The sequence below is a fragment of the Pyxicephalus adspersus genome, chromosome 10 (genome assembly GCF_032062135.1).
Source record: "Pyxicephalus adspersus chromosome 10, UCB_Pads_2.0, whole genome shotgun sequence".
Taxonomy (NCBI): Eukaryota; Metazoa; Chordata; class Amphibia; order Anura; family Pyxicephalidae; genus Pyxicephalus; species Pyxicephalus adspersus.
The window spans coordinates 51,639,856-51,665,807 of NC_092867.1; the positions used below are offsets into that span (position 1 = coordinate 51,639,856).

The 25,952-nt window shown below is 36.7% G+C and overlaps 1 protein-coding gene across 1 annotated transcript in view; it reads left to right on the plus strand.

The window, feature by feature from the left end:
• Window positions 1-25,952, plus strand: part of P2RX3 (purinergic receptor P2X 3) — a 95,569-nt gene that overhangs the window by 32,880 nt on the left and 36,737 nt on the right. The window contains exon 5 of the mRNA XM_072424368.1: window positions 3,718-3,796. Within this exon, the coding sequence (XP_072280469.1) occupies window positions 3,718-3,796 (79 nt within the window). The remainder of the gene's footprint in view (window positions 1-3,717; window positions 3,797-25,952) is intronic.

Here is a 25,952-nt window from a genome sequence, read left to right on the forward strand (position 1 = left end):
GTAGCAGTGTTTGCTCAGCTATCGCCAGGGAGACTGCATTGGTAAGTGTCATGGAGAGCTGGGTGTAGTGCATCGTTAATGCCACTCAGAAGTGAGTAATACAATTTTTGTGAATGGAATACTGACAGGCGGCAGCAGCAGGAGAAGGTGAATCCTGAGATGGAGTGTGGACCGCATTGGTAACTGGCATCTAGAGCTGGGTGTAGTGCATCGTCAATGCCACCCAAAAGTGTACAATTTTAGTGAATTAAGTACTGACAGGTGGCAGCAGCAACAGCAGGAGGAGGAGGAGGCGGTGGGACCTACGAAGGAGCCGGGACCACATTGGTAACTGGCATCTAGAGCTAGGTGTAGTGCATCATCAATGCCACCCAGAAGTGTACAATTTTAGTGAATGGAGTACTGACAGGAGGCAACAGCAGAAGAAGGAGGCGGTGGGCCCTGAGACAGAGCGAGGACCATATTGGTAACTGGCATCTGGAGCTGGGTGTAGTACATTGACAATGCCACCCACCCAGAAATGTGTAATACTATTTTAGTGAATAGAGTACTGACAGGCATGAGAAGCACTAGCAGGAGGAGAAGGAGGCGGTGAGCCCTGAGAAGTAGCGCTGACCAAGTAATGGCGGATGGGTAGCTTTTGCTCACACAGATGCTGGAGCATGTGCAGGGTAGAGTTCCATCTAGTCACAGTGTAACAAATCAGTCTATGCAATGGAAGTCTCTGTTGGCGCTGGATCCTGCTTAGCGCTGTGGCGGCAGTAGAGGATCGCGCACATGGCTGCAGATGGAGCGAGCCTGTCTCAGTAAGTCCTGCAGTCCTGGGTACCTGCAGAGGAACTTCTGCACCACCAGGTTCAGTATATGCGCAAAGCAGAGCATGTGTTATGCGGCTCATGCGCAGCGCCGCCACAAGGTTGGCCCCTTTGTCGCACACTAGATTGCCTGCTGTTACCTGGGAGGGCGTCAGCCAAGTCTCAACCTCTCTGTGCAAAGCGGACAAAAGTTCTCTGGTGGTGTGACTTTTGTCCCCCAAGGACACCAGTTTCAGCAGTGCCTGGCAACGCATGTGTTTTAGGGAGCCGAAGTGGCGCGCCGGCTTAACCAGAGTGTCCTCCTCTGCTGGCCTTTCAGAAGGATTGACGAAAAGAGAGAGTTTGCTGTTAAAAGGAAAGAAGGAGGAGGAGGAGGGAGAAGACTTATGCTTTCCCACCACACCCCTCGGTGGGGGTACCAGGTGTTGCAATGCCTCTTGCAAGACCACCTCCCACTGAGCTGTGCAAGGCCACCCAGTGAGCAGTGAAGGACAGGTAGCATCCCATTCCGTGCCTTGTTGTCCAGCTGTCCATGGTGACGTGGACAGTAGGACAGTGTTTCTGCCTTTTTTGCTAAATAGCAAGAGGTAGCATCAAAAACTGCACAATCTGTATATTTCAAGATATACAGAAGGCTCTCAACCTGTTCCTGTCACAATGCACTTCTCTCCCTGCTTCTTTCTCTGACACAGAACACAAGATGGAGTGACTAATCCCTCTCTCCTTCCCTGCAAATGATTTGCTCCCAGTTGCACCATTCTGCCGGAAATAGTTGCCGTTCCCGCCCCCTGCATTTTCCCTTGTATGTTTGAGGGAACACCACCTCATGTCAAATCACAAGGCTGTTCTCGCTTAAATGTTCGGTAAGCAAGAAAGGCCCGATACGCTGCGAGATCGAACTTACAAATCTCGCTCACTCATCCCTACTCTTCACATTGAATTTAGCCCCCATACTTGCCATCATCACAAATGATCTTGACAGATGGTCCTCTCTGACTCTTTCGTGGAATTGGGTTTTAAAATCCTTTCCAGGTGGTACAGGACCTCGGCTTCATTCCTGAGGGCACTGATAGATGCTGGCGTTGTGAACAGGCGAAGTGCTATACTCCATAGTTTTTGAGCATGCCCACTACTACGCATCTTTTGGGAGCAAGTGAGGTGTCTTATTCAGAGAGTCACCACCCACAATATACCATGGGACCTGGGGGTTTTTCTATTACACCACAATGCACTTATGAAAAAGGCCTATAAGGGGTCCATTCTCAGACATCTTATTGTGGCTGCTAACTCTTGTATTCCAGTATTTTGGAAGTCAAAGGTCATCCCAACACTGGGTCTATGGCTCCACAGGGTGAATGACCCCATGGCCAGTCTACGGGGTACCCAAGATAAATTTAATGCTATGTGGGGTTGCTGGACTTCTTATAAGGAATCACCGGGGTTTAGGGGCCACCTGGATCCGACCCTTTCGGCTTAAACACTAACGCTATTTCCAGATTCTTTTTCCATACAGGTTGACTGTTCCTTTGCCCAATTTATCTATTGACTTTAAGTTATATTACTGATTTGATGCTGTATGTTATTTAGTCACAGATTTGTATTGGACTATGCAAAATGTGCAATGTACTGTTTTTGGTATGTCCTAAATATCCTTCCTTTCTCTGTTCTGTCAATGTTATTATGTTTGTTTTGAAATATTTTAAAAAATAAATAATGTTTAAAAAAATAATGGGGATTGGTATTGGTATTAGGTTAGATATGTTTGCTATGAGTTTAATACACATAGCAAGTATATCTAACTGTGCCAACTAGGATGGTATAGCCTTATTGATGTGGACTAAACCCCTTCACAATACATACATTTCTTTTAAGGCACACAGTGTTTTTTTAAAAAAAAAACAATGTCACCATCAATATAGAATTTCAATTTACTATTATTGCTTAAAAAAGTATTTATTACACTTCAAATAAAATTTTACATCATGTACCTCTTTGACAAAAACCAAGACTTTAATGCACATCTGATTTATGTAGAGCACCTTGTATCACAAAAATCAAAGTACAAGCTAATCCAAAAAAATATTTAAAAACGTGCATATACAGAATGCTAAAACCAAGGTTAATTCAGAATAGTAGGAACAGTGCAGTTTATGCATAGGAAGCAGAATTCATTCCTGATTTCCTAGAACAATTGGAGATTCCTTGGATGAACACAATATGGTGTTATTACCTATAAGAAGTAATACCTAAATATAGTTTGAGCATTTAAAAAAAATAATATTCCACCTGAGTTGGCTAGAACTAGCTTCTGAGGAAGGATACAGCTTTGTGAAGAAGCTTTTCTGAAAGCAGATTTTAAACCTCCTTTCCTACGGACACAAATGGCTCTATTTACAACACAGGGACAGGTTCAACCCTCCAGTTTTGTGTGTTTCAATGGCAGTAATTGATTCCCCCAATAGAATATTTGAGGAAATGCGATGTAAAGTACTGCAGTTTCTTTGTCCATGTCACCTTCAAAGTTTCATTAAAAGAACCTCTTCCTTGCTGTATTGTATTTGTATTTATTTATTTTTTGCATGGTTACATTTACCCAATGGCAGTGTCCCTTTTTGGACCTAACTTCCCTAATATCCTTGAAAATGACCAGAAGTTGGTGTTCAGAATCACCCCATATTCCTAACTTAACCTATAGGGTTTTTGGGTTCACAGTTTAGGCTGCACACATTTCAAACAGGATTTGGTGAACTCTCCACAAAAAATAGATTTGCTCATCCCTAGCTATAACTGTTGTCATAAACAACATTGTCACAGCGGGTAAAAAACTATAACAAGCAAATTCTGGAAACAGAATGAATCACTGAAGTGTTATGAAACCTAATAAAGCTTTCTTATGTTCCAGGTTTTCTCACTGGGAGATGTGTCAGTTCATTTTGCCAGATTCAAGGCTGGTGCCCTACAGAAAATGACACCGTTCAGATGTAAGTCCCAAGTACAAGATATTTTAGGAAGCCACTTCTTTGTGACTTATTTATTACAACAAGATGAAAATGAATAGGATGTTAAGATCAGTAGTTCTGTTTTTTATACTTTTATCATCATTCATTTGTTTTCTCAGGGACAGTGATAGATGGTTGCTATTGATTACTGCACTTTGTACATTGCTGTTTGTCTTATTAAGAAGGAGCCTCCTGGCATGATTTAGCAAAGTATCTAAAGGAAAATAAAGCTAATGTTAGATAATTGTTGCATAAGTCAAGCGATCATGATCATCTCAAGCAAAAATCTAGCTTGTGTACAGAGGTCAGTGGAAGTACGAAGGAAGTGTTTCATCAAACCAGCAGTTCTCCCAAGAAGAGCTCAATTTTTTATTACGTGACCTAAGTCTGTCAAAACAAGCATCTGAACTTTTAGCATCCAGGCTAAAAGAAAAGAACTGTCTGAGGCCGGAAGTTAAAATAACAGTTTATAGGACAAGAGAGGTGACACTCCTACCATATTTGAGTGAAGATGGAGACTTCATGTACTGTTGTAACATCCCTGGACTACTAGCCCATATGGGAGTACCAGAATACCGAGCAGAAGACTGGCAGCTTTTCATAGACAGCTCCACTCAAAGTTTGAAATCTGTTTTACTTCATAATGGCAACTACTATGCATCAATTCCATTTGGTCACCCAACAAAACTTAAACAAGAATATGAAAATATCAAAATGGTCTTACAAAAGCTTTGCTATGATGAACACAAATGGTCCATATGTGTTAAAAATGGTGAACTGCCTACTTGGACAGCAAAGTGGATACACAAAATACCCAAAGTTTCATCTGCTTGTGGATTGTAGAGCAAAGCAGGATCACTGGAAAAAGGTGACATGGCCTCCAAGGGTAAACATGAAAAAATATGCAGTGAACATCATTAACGAGCCAATGGTTGACAAAGAAAAAATCATTCTCTCTCCACTACACATAAAGTTGGATTTAATGAAGCAATTTGTTAGAGCTCTGAACAAGGACAGTGATTGCTTTAAATACATTTGTGGATTCCTCCCTGGATTGAGTACTGAAAAATTATTGACGAAAAAAATGACTGATACCGAAGCTTCTGCCTAGCAAAGCTGTGTCATGGCTGTCAAGAACTTCTTGGGTAACCATTAAGCACAAAATGATGAAGAACTGGTACAAAACTTGCTCTTAAACTTTAAAAGTTTCGGTACATAAAGGTACACTATCTCCATAGCCATTCGCAAAAATTTCCAGAAAACCTTAGCGATTTCAGTTAGGAACAAGGGGAGAGGTTCCATCAAGATATAAAGGTGATAGAAGAAAGAGGATAGTATCAAGGCAGATGGGATAGACACATGATGGCAGACTACTGCTGGGAGCCTTCAACCTGATTGCTCTGATTATCAGCCTAAAAGGAAATCATACAGATTTTTTCAATGACTTCTTTGTGATTAATTCTGTAAATATGCTGAATATAGAAATAATTGACATTATCTATTTCAAAAATGTAATTTTGTATAGGTAGGCATATCTAGTTTAATTGTGCTTAATTTTCATGTTTTATTAGTTTTCCATGAAGGTATTATTGAGGTCATTATTTCAAAAACTATGTGCATCAAACATAACCTAAAATGTCTTTAATCTGTTTGGCAAGAAAATGTTTGTTGACCAGCGTTATCACTGGAATATAAGAGAAAAGTGTGTCCAGAAGAGAGGAGAGAAGTATCTGTTCATGTCCCTATATTCTTTATAGGAAGGGGGTGGCCTCCCTGTGAAACTTCTAACATACTTGTAAAGGAATAAAAGAAATAGACAGGGTTTCCAGGCTCTTTGTGTTGAAACAATGGTAAATTTGTATTTATACAAAGATTCATACATAATTGGTTACATAGGATGCCATAATAACTTTACCAGCCACTTGTATTATTGTGGGGTGAATATTGTGAACTATACAAACAAACAGCTAGTACTTTTTAGCAACCGTTGTAGTCTTAATTTTCTGACGTGTTTTGCCAGTTTAGGCTTCCTCAGGGGTGTATGATAGCGACTTAACGGCCTATACAATAGATCAGATATATTGTTATATTCATGTTCATTTTTGATGTGCATTATAAATCTATATAAACATATACAAGAGTAGGTAAACACATAAGATGTAAAGCAAATAAGTATATTGATAATATAGCTTGCCCAAGTAACTGGATGTAACAAATATAGCGATTAAATATACATACAATGTTAATATAGTAATAATTTTTCATTGAATAGTGTAAGTTTACATGATTCAATATAGTATAACCATATCAGATGAGCTTCAGATTCTTTTGTATAATCAGCAGAAACATATAATTCTACTAAACATTATATTGTAGATTCAAATAATGTTTAATAATGTTCATTTGTGTCAAATGATAAATAAGCATAAATTGGTAAAAGTTTTTACTTACATGAAGGTTGAAACCCTTGTTGGTTGATAATGAGTATGATCAGCATTGACTGAGATTACCTTGAGTGGAGAGTAGGAGAGTATCTGAGTATATATAAGTATATTTTTTATATTTATTTAGGTTCTGATTGAAGGCAGTTATATAAATTCGGTATGTCTAATAAAGGAGTTAAACAGTTTATTTAATATCCCTTACTTGTGTAGAACCGCCACAGAGGCAGAGGAAAAAAGGATTATTCGTCATCTAATGACGCAGATTCACTGTTATAGAATCCTTTGTTGGTGCGCAGTGGCACGCATCATGCAAATCAAAGTAGGGAATCCATGTGACGTCACCAGGGCTCTGTGGTTGCATGGGAGGGAGGCAGTAGCATTACCACGCCTCACTGCAACCATGGTGATCACAGAAGGGTGGGGATAATCGCATCCCATGTATTGGCTTTATACCACCTAAGGGTGGCATTCCATCCGTCGCAAGTAGGTGACGGCAGGGGGACACACCAGGTGTAGAATGATAGTAGAAATGAATGCAGGATCATTTCCAAAACAGAATTGATTTGATTGTAGTTGAATGAATGGTGTTGTGGGTATTTCTTGTGTGTTATATAGTATGAGGTGGGAACTGATGTAGTTAGTGAATGGTGTTTGGGATACAGGTATTAATAACCCCTAAAGGGGGTAAAGTCTATAGCAGGGATGTCAAACTTTGGCCCGGGGGCCAAATCTGGCCCGCAACGTCCTTTTTTTGGCCCCCCAAAGGAATTTTAAATATGACTCACGTCTATAGACCAGCAGGCTCTCTGCCTATGCGTGGTCCCACAATGGAATGTTTTAAAGATGCAAGTAATGCCGGGAATTGTAAAAGTGGCATTATTTCAATGAAGAGGAAGTTCCAGCGATGGGCCACTCATAAGATTTAGCCCTGCATTGGCTGCGTCTGGCATTTCCAGCGCTCCCCCTCATCTACTCATCTACATGTGGGAGGTGCCAGGAGGCTTTTGGAGTTACAGGGGCTTCTTGGTGACCCACGGCCTTGTGTCATATACCAGTGTCTCAGGCTGTGCGTAGCCTGTTGTTATCCAAGTGTATGACACTGTGGGCGCTGCACAATTTCCACGTTACATCCTGGACTCAGTGCCTCAGCTCCGTACTCAAGCTGCTGTACTGCTCTTTATGTTCGGCAGCACATATTTGTGTGAGCAACTATTCTTCAAGATGAAGATGAACAAAACATCGGACAGGAGTCGTCTTACCAAAGAACACCTTCACTCAATCATGAGGATTTCCTTAGCTCCGAGCCTGACCCCAAACATTGATGAACTAGCACTGAAGGTTGGCCTGCAACTTTTTAAGTCTAACTTTCTAACTTGTCTAAGTTTTTATTTTGGCCCACTGTGTATTTGAGTTTGACACCCCTGGTCTATGGAATACACAGAATATGAAGTACATCTGATTATAATATATATCTGATATATCACTCACAACAAACTTGCAGGTTTTCATAAACATGATTATAAATACAGCTAACCTTATAAAATATACAGGAAAAAATAAACAAATAACAAGGTATGTGTTATTACATTATATCAATTCTCAAATATAAACAGAATGTTGCAATTTGTAACAGGTTGCAGAAAATAGATACATATATGTTTAATTGTACATACTGTATGCTTATGCACATCAAAGCTATTGATTTGTTTTAAGATGTGAGTTGGATATAACAAATAGAGATTGTATACTATATACAAAACTGTACATATAAAACATGTATAAAAACATCCTCTCATCATATGTTTTTAACCTATCCAAGATGTAGTAAAAAATAAAGTTTATGTATATTTCCTATGTCTATATACATGTCTGTAAATACACATATATGATTGTGTCCGTGTAGTTACTTACTAGTTGAGGGGGTTATAGATAGATTTAAGAAAGTATCTTAAATTGTTGATGTTGCCATTAAAATTAGTTATTACGTGTGTACAATGTATAGAGAGGTTAAAAATGCACTTTAGAGAAATGGTTTAAAGCCTAATATATCATTCAGGTCAGGTGGTTGTGTGGCCCTTAGTGTTAATTTCCATTTGGATTCAGCTTGTAATTGTTTTTGGTCTATGTTGCCTCCCCTTGGATTAGGTGGGAGGTATTCTAAGCCAAAAAAGGAGAGTATTTCAGGGTTATAAATATGTTTGGTGCCAACATGATGACAGAATGGTGTAATTATTTTACTCCAGTCTAAGGAATGAATGTTTTTTAATAAATTCTCTATTTAAACTATCTTTTTGTTTTCCCTATGTAAAAGGCCCCACACGTACATGTAATCATATAAATGACCCCTTGTGTTGAGTAGTCTATATAGTGCAATGATCTATGATTTGTACCATTGGGGAGTGTTATATTCAGAGGTTCTTGGATCCATATGCACTGATTGCAATGTCCACATTTAAATGTCAGTCATGTATGTTTGGTTGTCCCTGATGTATTTGTAAGATCCTGGACCGAGACTTGTGATAGGTGATCATTGGTCATTCACCAATGATCTTTAAGAGACAGGTCTGAGTTATCTCAGGGATAGGAGCCATCCCTTCCAATGCAAGCGAATTGGTGGACACCTATCCAAGACTAATCTTTCTTACACTTCCTTAATATTTGGAGCACACCATTGATTTACTACAATTCACACCTAATCTACAGATTCCACCCAGTTCCCTACTAGTCACGATAGATGTAGAAGCTCTATATTGTAGTATCCCCCAAGAAAAAGGCATTAACATCATCCAAAAGTACCTCAAGGAATACTACCTCCAACACAATTCCTTCAACGAATTTATCACCTCCCTACTGGAATATATCTTGACAAAGAATATTTTCACCTTCAAAGACACATACTATCTTCAAACACAGGGCTTTGCAATGAGCACAAGATGTGCGCCATCCTACGCCAACATCTATCTAGGTGAATGGGAAAAACAACTCCTCTCCAATCCGCTAAATGCGATATGTCTTCTCCACATCAAGATCTGGAGAAGACATATCGATGATATCTTCATGGTATCGACAGGCCTGAAGCCACTTCTTAACCATTTTTTTCATGAATTACAAACTAATCCTTACAACCTCAAATTCACCATGTTTTCAAGCACGAATCAAGTGCCATTTTTGGACACATAAATCCGGATAACAGATAAGGTAACCATTAACACAACTTTTTTTAGGAAAGAAACTGCAGGTAACACAATCCTACATTCCTGCAGTGCACATCCTGATCCCCTGAAAAAAAGTATTCCTTTAAAGTAAATATATCAGGCTCAAACAGAATTGTATAGAAAATAAGGATTTTGAAATTGAAGCTAAAGGCCTATAAAAAAGATTACTAGCACGAGGTAATTGCAAGAATCTGCTCAAGAAAGCTTTTCAAAAAGCTAAAACCTATGACCAGAATTTTTGAATTACCCAAACCAAATTCAATCCAACAGAAACACAGGCCAGGTTGATTACCATTTATTATAATCAATATAAAACAGTTTCCAACATTCTAAGTGAACACGGGCATATCCTTACATCAGACCCTTCAACCTCTAAGTTTATACAACAACATCCGAGTATACCTTATAGGAAGTCACTGTCTCTTAAAGATACACTGGCCTATGACCACCACACAGAGAAACAACCTACTCAACTACAATCAATGTCTCCAGGGACTTTTAAATGTGGTAGCTTTTCACAATGCCCTTGGCTAAGAGAACAACAAGAATTCAGACTCCCAAACAATACAATACACAGATTGAAACACCATATCGACTGTTCTACACCCGGTATCATTTTAATCACATGTATATGTGGTAGATTTTATGTGGGAAAAAACAAACGCGCATTTAGAAAAAGAATATATATCCCTAACCCTCGAGGTGGGGACTTCGATAATTTATTCTTACAAACTGAAACTAAATAGATATTCACTCTTAAAACCATTAGGCTATTCCTTTAGCAGATACTTGTAAACTAATCCTCTCTTTCTAGTGCCATAGCTACATTGATATACCACTGTCGTACTATATTCGCAACCTCTTCTTTGTAGGATAAACTACTGTAAATGATTCATTTCTTTTCATTTATTCCTGATACCAAAAATAATCTGCCATATACTTGTGGTATTGCATTTTCAACATTCATTTTTATATATGGCCCATAATGTAACATTCCTGCTATACGATTTTGTTGGGGCTCGTCCTATACATTATTTTGTCTCATATCACCTGGAATACCTGTACTACTGTATTTGTTATGGATGTTATTTGTATTATACTTCTAGCATTCTCATAGTACTCACATTAGGAGTATTTACCTGAATAAGGTGTTGGTATATGTTTTATATATATATATATATATATATATATATATACATGTACATATTTTTTCATGATGTGAGACTTTGTATTATTACTGTTTGAACAGTCGCTATGTGGACACATATTTTCATGATGTGATACTTTTCAATCCTATTACATGTTTTGGTACTTGAAAACTGACAATTAGATTGTCCATTGTAGTTAAGAAATATAAATTATAATATTGATAAATTACAACACTATACTGTACTGACGGCAAAAAGTATTTACTCATATCCCTTTCAGTCACATAATATATATGTGACATTTAATATATATATATGACCTAAGATTTTCAGCTTACTTTACTTCACTCTATGTAAGTTTAAATCATGGAATAATATATAAAACATAAAAAAAATGTTATATTGTACAATTTTTTATATATTATTTAATCTCTATTTGTTATATCCAACTCACATCTTGATACAACTCAGACATATCTATAGCTTTGATGTGCATAAGCATATGTACAATTAAACATATATGTATCTATTTATTGCCACCTGTTACAAATTGCAACATTCTTTGTTTATATTTGAATTATTTGCATTTTGACATATTGTAATAACACATACCATGGTTTTTGTTTACTTTTTTCCCTGTATATATTATTAATATATATATTAAGGTTAGCTGTGTTTGTAATAATGTTTATGAAACCCTGCAAATTTGTTGTGAGTGATATATCAGATATATATATTATAATCAGATGTACTTCATATTCTGTATAAGCCATAGAGTAGACTTTGCCCCCATTTGCCCTAACTACATCACTTTCCATCTCATACTACATAACACACAAGAAATACCCACAACACCATCCATTCAATTACAATCAAATCACTTCCACTTTGGAAATGGCCCTGTGGGAGCAATCAGGAGAGCGAAACTGTCAGGATAGCAGAGCTCCGCTGATTGCTCCGCTCCCTGATTGGCTGAGGAAAGGGAAATCCTGATGATGTTTGAGCTGTCATCAGGGTTTCTTATTTGTCAGTCAATCACAGAGCACTAGAGATGAATGGGGAAAAGTCTCCCCATTCAAGTCTAGTGCTGAATGGCTGAGAAATGGAAAACTTCAGCCATTATTCAGCGTCATTAGATGACGAATAATTATTTTTTCCTCTGCCTTTTCTGTGACGGTTCTACACAAGTAATTAATAACAAATAAACCGTTGAACTCCTTTATTAGACATACTTAGTGTCATTTTCATCAGATATAATTTATGTGGGCTTTGTAGTATTTTTGATGCGAATTTCAGATCTGTGTTCAGTTTTTCTCTATCATGTCTAGTTTTTGTGCTGCAACTAATTATCGATTGTGGGCAATTTCATTATAAATAGCCTTAACATATTACAACATTTAACAACAGTTTTCTTTCTTTAAGGTTAGAGACTGCACTAACTGTGATTGATTTCATTTGTCATCATGCCTAGAAATTACCTTAATGATCCAGACAGTTTCTTTTACGTGTGTGGTTCATTCACGATGAAAGCACAGCATCGCCAAATTACCACAGAACTTAAAAAGATATAAAAATTATATTTCGGCTGTCCACTTGGTGACAGGATTAATCTTGGGCTCCACATATCAACTGTACCAGTTGTTCCAACGGACTTCGTGACTGGCTGAATCGTCGTAAAGCAGCAATGCTATTTGCAATCCCAATGGTGTGAAGAGAATTGCGAGACCATCCAATCGACTGCTATTTTTGCTGCGTTAACAAAAGTGGATTCTCAGGTAAAACTAAGCACAAAATTGTATATCCCAGCCTCGATTCTGCAATTAGGCCTGTTCCCTATGATGATTCATTGCCAGTTATGGTACTGCCACGTGATGAACTTGCTTCTGTGGAAGATGATGAGGAATGCACTGGAGTTGCAGCCAGTTACAACCCCGAATCATCTGATCCTGACTACCAGGCCGATGAAGATTCAGAACCAGAGATTCTTACACAAGCAGAGCTGAATGAGCTTGTTCATGATCTAAATCTCTCCAAAGACAAAGCAGAACTTCTTGCTTCATGGCCTAAACAGAAGCAAAGGGTGTAACTGTAACTTACTACAGAAAACAAAATCATAACTTGACAACGTTCTTCACTAGTGATGGCTCACTGTGCTACTGTCATGATATAAATGCATCCTTTAACAGTTTGTTACAAGAGCATGTTTTATCTGAATCCTCATTGATTCTTCTAAAAGAAGCTTGAAAGCAGTCTTACTGCATAATGGTAATTTGAAGCCAAGTTTACTTGATTGCCCATTCCATTAACCTAAAGGACTCCTATGACAACATGAAGTTACTACTTGAAGCAATCCAGTATAAAACACACCAGTGTAACATCTGTGGGGATCTAAAGTAAAGGTCACTGGTTTGCTGATGGGAATGCAAGAAGGATTCACAAAATATTGCTGTTTCCTATGCCTGTGGGACAGCCGATCTATGGGAGACCATGAGTCAACATAAGTTGACATAAGTCAAACGTGATTGGCTACCAAGAGATACCTAAAAGCCCGTAATAAGCATGGTCAAGTTTCTGCCTCTGGTTGATCCGCATAAAATATTTCTGCCACCACTCCATATCAAGTTATGCTTGATAAAGAACCTTGTAAAGGCCGTGGGTAAATCAAGCTCCATGGGTTTTCAGTACCTTGTTGAGAAGTTTCCAAACATAAGCACTGCAAAATTAAGGATGGGATATTTTTAGGGCCACAGCTCAAGTCTGTTTTGCAGGATGATGTTTTCAAACAATCTCTCTCAGCAGCTGAGCTTGGGATGCATTCAAGTGGCTATGTGAAAATTTCCTGGGCAACCATAAGTCTTCTGCATACAAGGAAGGAGTTCAGAATCTGCTTGATTCATACCAGAAACTGGGTTGTCGCGTATCTCTAAAAAATACATTTCTTGCACATCTTGAATTCTTCCCGTAAAATCTTGGTATGGTGAGTGAAGAACAAGGAGAACTTTTATACCAGGACATTCAGGTAATGGAACACCACTACCAGGGTTTCTGGAATGAAAGTATGATGGCTGACTACTGCTGGAGGCTGTACCATGACAATCCAAAGAGTACACAAGAAAATCATACTCTAAGCATTTCTGAAGAAACAATAGTACCGGGCTGACACTGTTCAGTAGATCTATACCACAGTGTGCCTTATTTCTCTTCACACTGAAGATGTATTCACTTCAATGGTGCTTAAGTTTTAGTACAAAATAAATGCACGTACAATGTTAACTATAATAGTACTTATAACTCAGGAACTGTACGTGTTAGGGAAAAACTGAAAACAGATCTTAAAAATCTAATCGAAAAACTGATTTAGAAAAGTTTGCTGTGGTTTCTGATTATTTTCAAAACTAATGTTTTTGTTGGCCTGTGTCAACTATACTCTTGTATATGATTATATATATTTATAATGCACATGAAACTAACATGAACATGAATATAACAATATATCTGATCTATTGTATTGACCCTTATGATGCTATCATACACCCCTGCAGCCATGGGAATCATCCTTATATTGTGGGATAGCCTGGAAAAAAAAAGTTTAAAAGTTACACTAAACACACACATTTTTTAGATTACTTTAACATTAAAGCCTTCTCCTCTACTTTGTTTTAATTTATTTTTTATTAGATAACTGTTCACTGATGTACAGATCTAAGGGATTATTTCAATAAATGATTATGCAATGTCCAACTGAGAAAAAAACAAACAGCCAAATTTCACCGACTGCACACGTCCAAATTACAGGCGAATTTGTAGCAGCTGTGCGCATAAAGATGTGCACATATAAGGGTGTTGTCTACTTGCTTTTTCCTTTGTCTTTTTTTGGTTTGGAGAGGGGAAGGGCTCTTGTTTTGTGTGTTATCCTATGTTGCTACATTTCATACTTTGCTTACCATTTAGCAAAATGGCTGCTTTTGCTTTTTTAACTTTGCAATTAACCACCTATGCGGTTACCCCGAACCTGGTTCAGGTTAAGAAAACTTGCTGAAAGCTTTACCCGGAACCAGGTTCGGGGTAGCTAAAAATAGAAACAAGCGTTACAGTGCAATCTAATTGTCATTCAACATTGTATGTCAATCGGATTACAAATGAATAAAAACATTTACTTTGTCCCCGCAGCTCCTCCGGAGACATCCGTCCTCTTCTGTCTTCTCCCAGCGTGTGCACTGACGATCTCCAGGGTTTCTTGGTGACGTCGGTGCATGTGTCAGTGCAGGTGGGAGGCAGGAAATTCAAATCATTTTGTATTAGATTCAATACAAAAAAATCTGTATTGAGTCCAATACAAAGAAATCTTTATATAATGTATATATAATTTTATTATATATATATATATTATATAGGCTACTGTACAGTTTCATTACATTATACACTTTTTTTATTTATTTTTTTAAAGATTTTTTTTTTTTTTTTATAATGTTTTAAAACTTTTTTCTTAAAGTTTATTTTTAAATTTTTTAAATTTTGGACATATTTCTGTGAGTTATGCCTAAGAATTTTAGCCTACAATCTAAAATAAATTTCCATGCAAAAAATGTAACGCTTTTTGCATGGAAGTACGGAAAGAATTAGAACACGCGGCTTTCGCGTATGCGTCCCTCTGTGATTCTTGATGATGTCAGTGCATATGCCCGTCGACGGGGGTCTTAGCGGGAAATTCAAATATTTTGTATTGGATTCAATACAAAGTCCTGTATCCAATCCAACACAAAAAAATACAAAATATATTTATGTGGTCTTGTCTATAGGTATGTGACGTTGGACTCTGTTTTAAAATTAACTACACTAGGGAGGTGTATTAGAAAAATATAGTACTATACAGTTTACCAAATTATTGCATTTTCAGTATTTTTTATTTGTTTATGCATTCTTGTTTAACCACCTGGCCGTTAAACCCGACCTTGGTTCGGGGTAAAAACACTTGCAAAAAGTGTCAAACCCGAACTTTTCGCAGGTGGTTAAAAATATAAACAAACGTTATCTTGCATTTCGATTGTCATACATTGTATGACAATCGGATTACAACTGAAAGCAAATACTTACCCTGTCCCCGCAGGTCCTCCAGCAGCAAAAAAAAAATTTGCTATTGCTGCTGGCATCTGCAGTGAGATGTTAAGCACAATGCAGAAATCCTGCATTGTGCTTTGCATCTCTCTGGAGATGCGAGCAGCAACAGCAGCATCTCCAGCGTCTGTGTGAGGCAGGGCTGGGAAATCCCCACTCACATCACCCCGGAGGATGAGTCATCTTCCGGGTGATGTGAGTGGTGATGTATGGGGGTGTGTCTGGGAGGGAAATTTAAAAGCAGATTACAATGTAAATGGTTTTTACAGTACAAAAACACCACACAACATGAAATAAAAATAAAAGTACATTTTTAATTTTATATTTTATTTTTAGATTACATTGTTGTCTATTATTTCATTATTTTTTTAAATTATTATTTATAATTATGTATTATATTATAATTTATGATTATAATATAATAAATAAATATAATTATCATACCTGGGAGTTAATCCTAAGAATTACAAGCCCACAATATAAACAAAAACTTCTATGCAAAAAAACTGACAGAATTAGAACGCTGGGGGGGTTAAGCTGATTTTTTGTGTTTTTTATTGAATTTTTTTTAAAAGTACATTTTTTTTTTACATGATTGTGTGTTTCAAACTTTTTTTTATATTCATGATATCTACTAGACCCTTGTTCGGACATATTTCTGTAACTTACAGGTCTACAATTTTAAAAAAAAAATTTAATGAAAAACAGTGTACCGCTTTTGGTACAGAAATCCAGACATCAGTGAAATGCACAGGAGGTTAACCTGATTTTTGTGTTTTTTATTTATTTTTTTAATAAGCTTAATTTTTTTTACATGATTGTGTGTTTCAAACTTTATTATATTCAGGATATCTTCTAGACCCTTGTTTGGACATATTTCTGTAAGTTACAGGTCAACAATTAAAAAAAAAAAAATTTAATGAAAAACAGTGTACCGCTTTTGGTACAGAAATCCAGACATCTGTGAAATGCGCAGGAGGTTAAGAAGTCAGTGTTAATGCTATGGTATTGTGTTTGTAGTCATACTGTTTCATTGCAAAGATATGTCCTTATTACCACCTTCAAATGTTTGTTATGCATAAATATTTTCTAATCCAGTTTTCCACCCTTGATAGGTCCAAATTGCATATTGGTTTTGTAAGTATTTTTTGAATGCAATATTTCTTGGGCCATTTTTTAACTATTCTGGCTTTATATGGGAGTGTGGGTTTATGTATGTTTGGTGTTTGTGTGTATTTATTTATTTTTTTTACATTTTGTCATGTAGATTTAGTGGTGTCTGTGTGGTTTGTTTGGTTTGTTTTTACGTGATCTCCTTTACAATCTCCCAGGATCTTTTAGCCTTGGGTGATTCAACAGACCTACAATTTAACAAGTAAATTGTGATTGTTTTCAAGCATTTCCATTCTATGAATTGTTGAAAGGATAAAAACAGCTGAATTGCTTTATTAAAACTCAGGCGTTGTGATGCGCATTGTTGTCCGCCAATGCGGACCCGCTATGTGCGCCTGAACTGTGTTCTATCAGTTGAAAACGCCTGCCACTTTTGCAGAGAAGGATCATCATTCGGGTAAGTTTTTCTTTGTAAGTTTTTCTTTGTATGCGTATTTTGTTTGTATTGTGTGTATATATATATGTACATATACATATAAAAGAGAAATTATAGGAAGAAGTTGGCAAAGGTTTTTTTTTTTGGCATATTGCTTAACATGCTTCAAATTGAAAAGATTGTCTATTTCTTCCTATGATTTCTGATGTCATGGGGTTGGCTCAAAGCAACATTCATTGATGATATTGCTTCTGGTAAAAGGAAGAATCCACCTTTATGTACATCCACTACCAAGCTGATGTGAGTAGGATAATATATAGTGGGCCAAGCCCTAAAATGGCATTCAAACCTGAATAAACACCCTGAAAGGCTGTAAAAGCAAGAACATGTTTGGCACAAAGTGTACTTGTCCCTGGAAGTTTTTTATACTAGTATTATTTGAAATATGTACACACCTAAATAATGCATACAATCCAGTATTAAACCTCCCGAGGGTAAGCCCGAGCGTGACTCGTGGTAAAAAAAAGCCACACTCGGGGTAGCTAAAAAAGTAGAAAATAAAAACTTACCTGGTCCCATTGGCGTCCTCTAGGGTCCTGCCATTCTCTGGCCCCATCGTCTTCCTCGATCTGTCCCCCGGCGAGTGCTCTGACGTTCCTGGTGACGTTGGTGCGTGTAGCCATCGCTGGGGGTGCAGCGTGAATTTCAAATTATTTTGTATTGCTTTCAATACAAAAAAACCCTAAATTGAATGCAATACACTGCATTTATTTGTCTAAACGAGGTACATTGTCTTTCATGAAAATGTATTTTACTGTATAATGTGATAGTATGAATATAAAAAAGTTTAAAACACAGAATCATGTCAAAGTTTATAATTCAATTTATTTTTTTTAAATTTAATTTATTATTTTGACTAGATTTTGTGTTTCAAACTTTATTATACTCATACTATTATATTATACTGTAAAAAAAAAAAATTTTCATAAAAGACAATCTACCGCTTTTAGACATATAAATCTGGACAGAAATGAACTGCCCAGGAGGTTAATAAGCAAAATTAAGTTGAGCAACAACAGAACATCTGTTCATTTCTAAGATTGCTTGACCCTGCTTGTAAGCTTGTCAATAAATATGATTTAATGTTGTGCTTGGCAACCTGGACCTCCTTACATTACCATCAGGTGTGTTAGAATGAGTATGCAACTGAGCTGGACAGCTTGCATACAATAGGGCCAAGTGTGCTTGTATACAATAGAGCTAAGATCAGGCAGCACAGCACAATGAGAACAAACCTAAAATTACACCACTACAAATAAACAAAGAAGTGGTGAACAGTGGCAGCAAATCAACATGAGTGAGGTATGTTAAAGGAAAACCACAGCTTAATCAGCAAATGTCAGACACTTAAAAAATTATTAATAGAAATAAAAAGCATGACAATTTATTCATAAAAGGAATATGTACATAATACATTCAAATAACAATATGTGACAATCTGACTTTGAGAATGGGACAAAGGCAACGAGGGGGGTGGGGGTCAAGAACCAGTTTGGAGTGGAAACCATGCATACATTTGTACTAATTATTTGTGGATAAAATTACAACATTGCTGAATTGCTAAACAACAGAAACTGTAATTAGAAACCAGGCACAAAAACATCAAAAGTCACATTAATGCATACTATCCAAGCAAACGTACTTGAATATTCCACCCCCCACCACAAACCAGTCCAGTTAAAATAGTAATAATGAAAATACATATGTATTTAACAATGTAACCTGTCAATGTACAGTGATGTTTAACAGTAAAGGTCCCAACGCTGAACCCTAGGGTACACCACTAAAAACCTTGGACCATTCAGAGTATGAATTAATAATTACAACTCTCTGTATGCGGTCTTTAGACCAGTTCTCTATCCATTTACAGATTGACTTTTGCAAACCTTTTGACCCTAACATGCTTATTAACCGTCTGTGGGGTATGGTGTCAAATGCTTTAGCAAAGTCCAAGTACACTATATCAACTGCTATTCCACTGTCTACCTGTTTACTTACTTCCTTAAAAAAGTAAATTTATTTGACAACTTCAGTCTTTCTTGAAGCCATGCTATCACTTATAATATTATTTTCTAGCAGAAACTCCTCTATGTTGTTCTTCATCAAACTCTCTAAGACTTTTCCAACTATGGACATTAAACTAATCGGTCTGTAGTTACCTGGTAATGAATTTGCTCCCTTTTTGAAGATAGGAACCACATTGGCTTACGCCAATCGATCCGTACCTTGCCAGTGACTAAAGAGTCTCTAAAATTTAGAAATAATGGCTTTGAAATAACCGAGCTCAGCTCTTTGAGGATGTGGATGTAACCCATCAGGTCCTGGTGCTTTGTCAACCTTAATTTTTCCCAGCTGTTTCTCAATCATATCAATTCTGAGCCATTATGACTCTTTAAGGACATGAGCTCCGTCATTTTCCTTTGTGAACACAGAGCTAAAAAAAAAGAGTTTAGTAAATCTGCTTTGTCTTTATCCCCAGTTACCAACCCAGCGACATCCTTTAGGTGGCCTATATGCTCAGATCTGATCTTTTTGCTATTAATATATTTGAAAAAGATTTGGGAGTGTGCCTTACATTCCTTTGCAATCTGTCTTTCATTTTGAAGTTTTGCACATTTTATCTCCTTTTTTACATCTTTTGTTATATTCTTTATAGGTTTCAAATGATGAAGGTGTTCCTTCTTATCTTTCGTGTTTTTGCTTCCTGTTTACAACTTACATTAAATTAAATCATATTATGGTCACTGCTACCCAGATTCTCTTTTATATGCACATTTGTTATAAGCTCTGCATTGTTAGAAATAACTAGGTTCAGCAGAGTATAATTTCTAGCTGGGGCTTCTATAAACTGTACCATAAAATTATCTTGCATTAAATTAAAAAATTTCCTCCCTTTTGCTGTTCCTGTAGTGTCATTACTCCAGTCAATGTCAGGGTAGTTGAAATCCCCCATGAATAAAACACTTCCATTTGTTGCTTTTTCTCTCTGTGCTAGTGGTTGATTCTCTATTTTTTTTTTCTTTGCACTGGGGGGCCTATAGCAGACTCCAATAATTATTTGTGTTTTGTGCATCCCCATAGTGAACTCCACCCATAATGCCTCAACCTTATTACTTGTTCCGTCAGCAATTTCTTCTTTTACATTCACTTACAGATCACTTCTAACATACAGACAGACACCACTACCCTTTCTTTTGATTCTGTCTTTACAAAAGAGAGTATACCCAGGAATATTGACAGCCCAGTCATGTGAAGAACAAAGTCAGGATTCAGCAATACCAGCTAAGTCATAATACTCCTCACTCATTAAGGCTTCCAACTCCCCTATTTTGTTTGCAAGACTTCTAGCTAGCATTGGTGAACAGGCTATTTAAACCTTTGCTGCCTTTACCAGCATTGTTTGCCAAATCATTTTGTTTTTCAGTACAAATAGTACTGCACAATCCAATGCTTGTTTGTAACATGGAAAGCTTCATACATTTATCCATATCCCTCCCCCCAACTATCCCCAATATCAGAGTTGGAAAGAAAGAAACACTACCTGTTGGGGACTTCCTAATTAGAAAGCCCCTGCATAGGGATATCGTTTATGTAAGGGTGGGTGAGTTATATATATCCAGAATTTATGAAACAAGATAAAGGAACAAAAAGAACAAGGTGATGAAGTAAATACACAACAATTGTCAAAAATAGTAGAATAAATTTTAAAAATCCAATGTATTAAGGTATACACAATGTAAAACAGTAATACATTTCTTATACAATCATTTTGCAATACATAAATACAGTGTATCTATATACCTGGATATTCACTTCTGTATAAATTTGAATGTCCATAATACGAATCTAGTAAAATCTCATCACTACATATATTTCTACAACTATATCCTACTTCAGTATTGGAGGACATCCAGGATTGGATTTCGAATTACCTGTATGCTTTTAGTGAGTATGCAAAACGAGTTTGTATACACATAGTCGATAGTAGATACATAGAATATAAATATATATACAAAAAGGGGGTTATATTATCCCCGGTAAGGTTTAAAAGGGTCAATAGAGTTAGTAATCCTGATAGCGTGTATTTGGAATCATGTATAGATATTATTTAGGGTGGATTTATGCATGAATTTGTTTGAGTTTGTATTTCTATAGATCGAAGGGTGTATATATGAGTGACTACAGAAAAGGTTTAAAAGACAGAACGTTGTTCAGACCTGGTGGTGTTGCATTTTGTTGTTGATAATTCCAACAGGCCCAAAGTCCATTTCCCTTGGATAGGGGTAGACCTTTTCTAATGCTGAAAATGAAATTGATCCGCTATCAAAATTGTGTCGGGTACTTACATGGTAACTAATGGGTGTTAATATTTTACCTGTTTCTATGGTATAGATATGTTCATAGATTATTTTCCTGAAAGCCCTTTTGGTCTTGCCTAAGTAGTAACAACCACATTTACATGTGATTTGGTAAAAAATATCAACGAATCATTGAACTGTAAATGTTTTAATAAATTTTATGGGTCCAACCTCTGGTTGTTTGTTTTAAAAGAATATGTTTTGTCGATTTGGAACTTTAGCTTTATGTAAGTTTTTTAAGGAGATTTTTGCTGTAACCTTTCTGAAGTAGCCTTTCTTTGAGGGCTCTGGCTTCCACTTTAAAATCCATCTCATCTGTGAAAGTCCTCCTCAGCCTAAGATATTGGCTAAAGGGGATGCTCTGTTTAAGCGAGGTGGGATATTCACTGTCTGCATGTAGAATTGTGTTACCTGTGGTTTGTTTTCTAAACAGCGTAGTGCTGATTGTCCTTGTTTCTGTGGTTCTAATATAAATGTGTTTAAAAAGGGTACAACCTGTTTGTTGTACTCCATAGTAAACTTTAGATTGTAGAGGTTGGTTTTCAATTCCTGATGAAACTTGGTTTGGAAGGATTCTGGATCTGTCCAGACCAAAATGATGTAATCAATATACCTTTTCCATACAAGAATATATTGATGATATACCTGAAGTTCTTGATTGTTAAAAAAGATTTTCCTCCCAATCACCCAAGTATATGTTTGCATAAGATGTGGTGCACTTTGTGCCCATTGCAACCTGTCAGGACCCGAACCCAGGGATGCTTTGGTGTCTGGCTACAGCTACTGCTACTGCGCCACTTGAGGTTCTGCCTTTTTCACCCTGTTGGATCCCTTGGACAAAGATACCTTGATACCTAGTTTCTTGCTGAACCTTAAACTCCTTGCCCCTCCCATGAACGTCCTATATAACTCATGTCTCTGAACTTCCTGTTTGCCAGGTTATTGTGCTTTGCCATTATCTTGCTCTTACTGCTATTGTTAAATTGCGCTCTCCGAACTGCTACCTGTGTACCGACCCTCGGCTGCTGATTAAACGACGACTCTTCCTTGCTCTCCGTCTCTAACTGACATCATTGGCTACTGACTTTGGCTTGTGCTTTGACTAAGTTTGTGTTTGCTCCATCTCTGCTACCGCTGCTTGTGAATAGATCCTGGACTGCTTCTACCTGAGTCTGCACGCTGTTTCAGCTACTGGACTCTGAGCCTGACCCTAGATCCTTACACAACCCCTTGAACTTGAAAATAGTGTTTATTTTTTAATGTGAAAATATTTCTAGTGAGGATATATTCAAGTAGAGATACAATGAAATCATTAAATGCTGTATTGTGAGGGCAGTGGTTTTGTAGGTGTTTATGAATAATTTAAATTCCTTTTTGGTGAGGTATACTGCAATATAGTGCCTCTACATCATATGTTACTAGTAAAGAATTTGGAGAGGATGGATAAATAGGATGTGAATTTGAGAAGTTCTGTCGTGTTTTTTAAGGTGAGAGTTTTTTAAGGTCAACCTCCTCTTTCCAGTCCATTTTACGAGGGATGGGAGCGCTACACGAACACACAGGATAATATATGTCAGAAATTTACGGACTTTTTAGTATCTTCCCATGTATGGCTATCCGTATGTGCATTATGCATGATAATCTCAGGGATCAGAGTAAGGGCGGAAGCCCTTCTATCGATCGTCCTCATAGGATTGACTGCGCATTTTTCTCCTGCACAAGCGCCTCACCACTCACAATTAACACATTTAAGAGCAGGATGCCGGCAAGACCAGTCTTTTTGGCCAGCTGCTGACCTCCTGCTCTTTTCCACTATCCACCAAGATATACAAGTAAGTACCTTGTTTCCCAAGAAGATATCTTGTTATAGTCCTGTTAAAATAGAATCATACATTATCAGTTCTGGGCAATAACCTATGAATTAAAGTGTTTAATCTTTTTTTACAGTTTATAATTCTAACTCCACCTGAGAATAATATCCTGCTCTATTTTCATATTCCGGTATGTTTCCTAACCTTTGATCCGTTTATTATTGTACAATAACGAATTTGGATAATAATCAATGAGGAATAAAGTAGCAAGATTCTATAATTATGGTATATCACACCATACCTGTATCAAATTTGGAAGGTTAAACTGTTGAATATATCCTAATCATGCAAACTTAGATAATATTTTAAAAAGTGATAAACTATTCTTTAAAACTACTTTCAAATACCCATTGAACCCTTTTGGGGGATCATCTGTATGAAACCAGACAGAAATATAAATAACAGAAGTAGGTGTGCATCTTAGAAATCGTTTGAAATATTTTCTGCTACAAAAGTTTTTTATCTGAACTATCCATGTTTCATGTTCTCACATCTAAACATTTTAAGACCGAGGTATATCAGCAGGTCTCCCTCGAATACATTTGGCATTCTCAAACACGTCAAGAGGATTTAAACTACCATTAGGAATCCTTTAAAAACTAGGATATACACTAGTTTTATGAATTTAAGAGCTGCAGTCAACTAAGAGGAAAGCCCACCTTATATACTAGTCTTAAAATAATAGATTATTTGGTTGAAGGATTTACACTAATATTCTTATTCTTTATACTTAGATCCTACTGTTTTGCACATGATAAGTCTGTTCTAGTACACCCTGTTTTTCATCTTTCATCCTATCTAACGTCTTACAAATAATCCAACAGACTCTTGGTTATCAAGTGAAGTATGTATTCTTTCCAAAGTTTCAGATTTAATCTTTGGTAGCCTTACATTATGTGATACCGTTGAATATATTATATATCTACTGAGGATTTACTGTATCTAGCCAGGGTATTAGCATAGTAAATCTATGTTAAGCCTAGGGCAAATTTTGAAATTAAATATATTTGTTTTGAATCAAATATTACCAGAAAACCTGTCTTTTTCCTCTGTTCCAATTGATTAACTATATGATTTCAGGCAACCGTAATATTTACTTATTAGAACTGACTTTTCTGGGGGTTAGCAATATACTACTTCCTCAATAGTCACTTGTCACTTCAAACCTTTAATTACTTTTCTGTTCCACCTACTTTACTTTGTATAAATAACACAATCTTTTCTGAATAAATCAGAACAGCAACTCTATAGATCAAATGATGTCTGTGTCTGTTACAATAGTAAAATTAACAGCTGATGATACATTATTCCTTGACAACTTCATCATATCAGCTTGGTAGTGGAAGCACATAAGTATGGATTCCTCTTTTAACCAGAAGCAATATCACCCACGAATGTACAGTAGTCTGTCATACAACATTCCAGAGGTTTGCCAGAGGTTCCTAGCAAAGGGATGATAAGAATAAATTATTAGAATGTTGTAAATCAACAATGCAACAATGTAAATCAACGCAATGCTTGACCAAATCTAGATATGTGCATGTATATGTCTGAACAGTGGGAAAACCAAGAGGAAAAGAAGGCTACACTCTTTCCTTTAATTATCTTTAATTGAGCCAACCCCACAACATTAGAAATCAATAATATTTCTATCAAGAAATAGGCAATCTTGTTTAAAGTAAATACAGGTTAGTCATAATGCAAAAAACCCCTATTTGCCTATTTCTTTCTATGATTTCCCATGTATAATAATATATACTTACATATACATGCATACATACATATATCCATGTATGTACATGCATGAATGCACATGCAGAAAAACAAACAATATACACATAAAATAAAAAACGTACCCAAAGATGATGTGCATCAGCAAATAGTGTGGTTGTTCATCAACTGATAGAACACACTTCTAAGCATGTACGCGCACATAGCGGTTTCGTATTGGCATGCAACGATGCGCATTAAAGACCTGCGTTTTTATTAGGACAACTAAGATGTTTTGGGCCTTTTACTTGTTAAATTGTAGATCTGTTGGATCACCCAAGGTTAAAGATCCTGGGAGATTGTAAAGGAGATCACATCAAAAAACACAACTAAAAATGATTAAAACAACTTTAAGATAACCAAAATTTAAAAAAAGGTCAGAATAAAATAGAGATCACACAGACACCACTAAATTTAAGTTACAAAATAAAATTAAAAAAAAAAAAAACACCAAACGAACCCAACACCAAACCCACACTTCCATATAAAGCCAAAATATTTAAAAAATAGCCCAAGAAATATTGGATTCAAAAGATACTTACAAAAACTATGCAATTTGGACCCATCAATGGTGGAAAACTGTGCTAGAAAATATTTATGCAGAACAA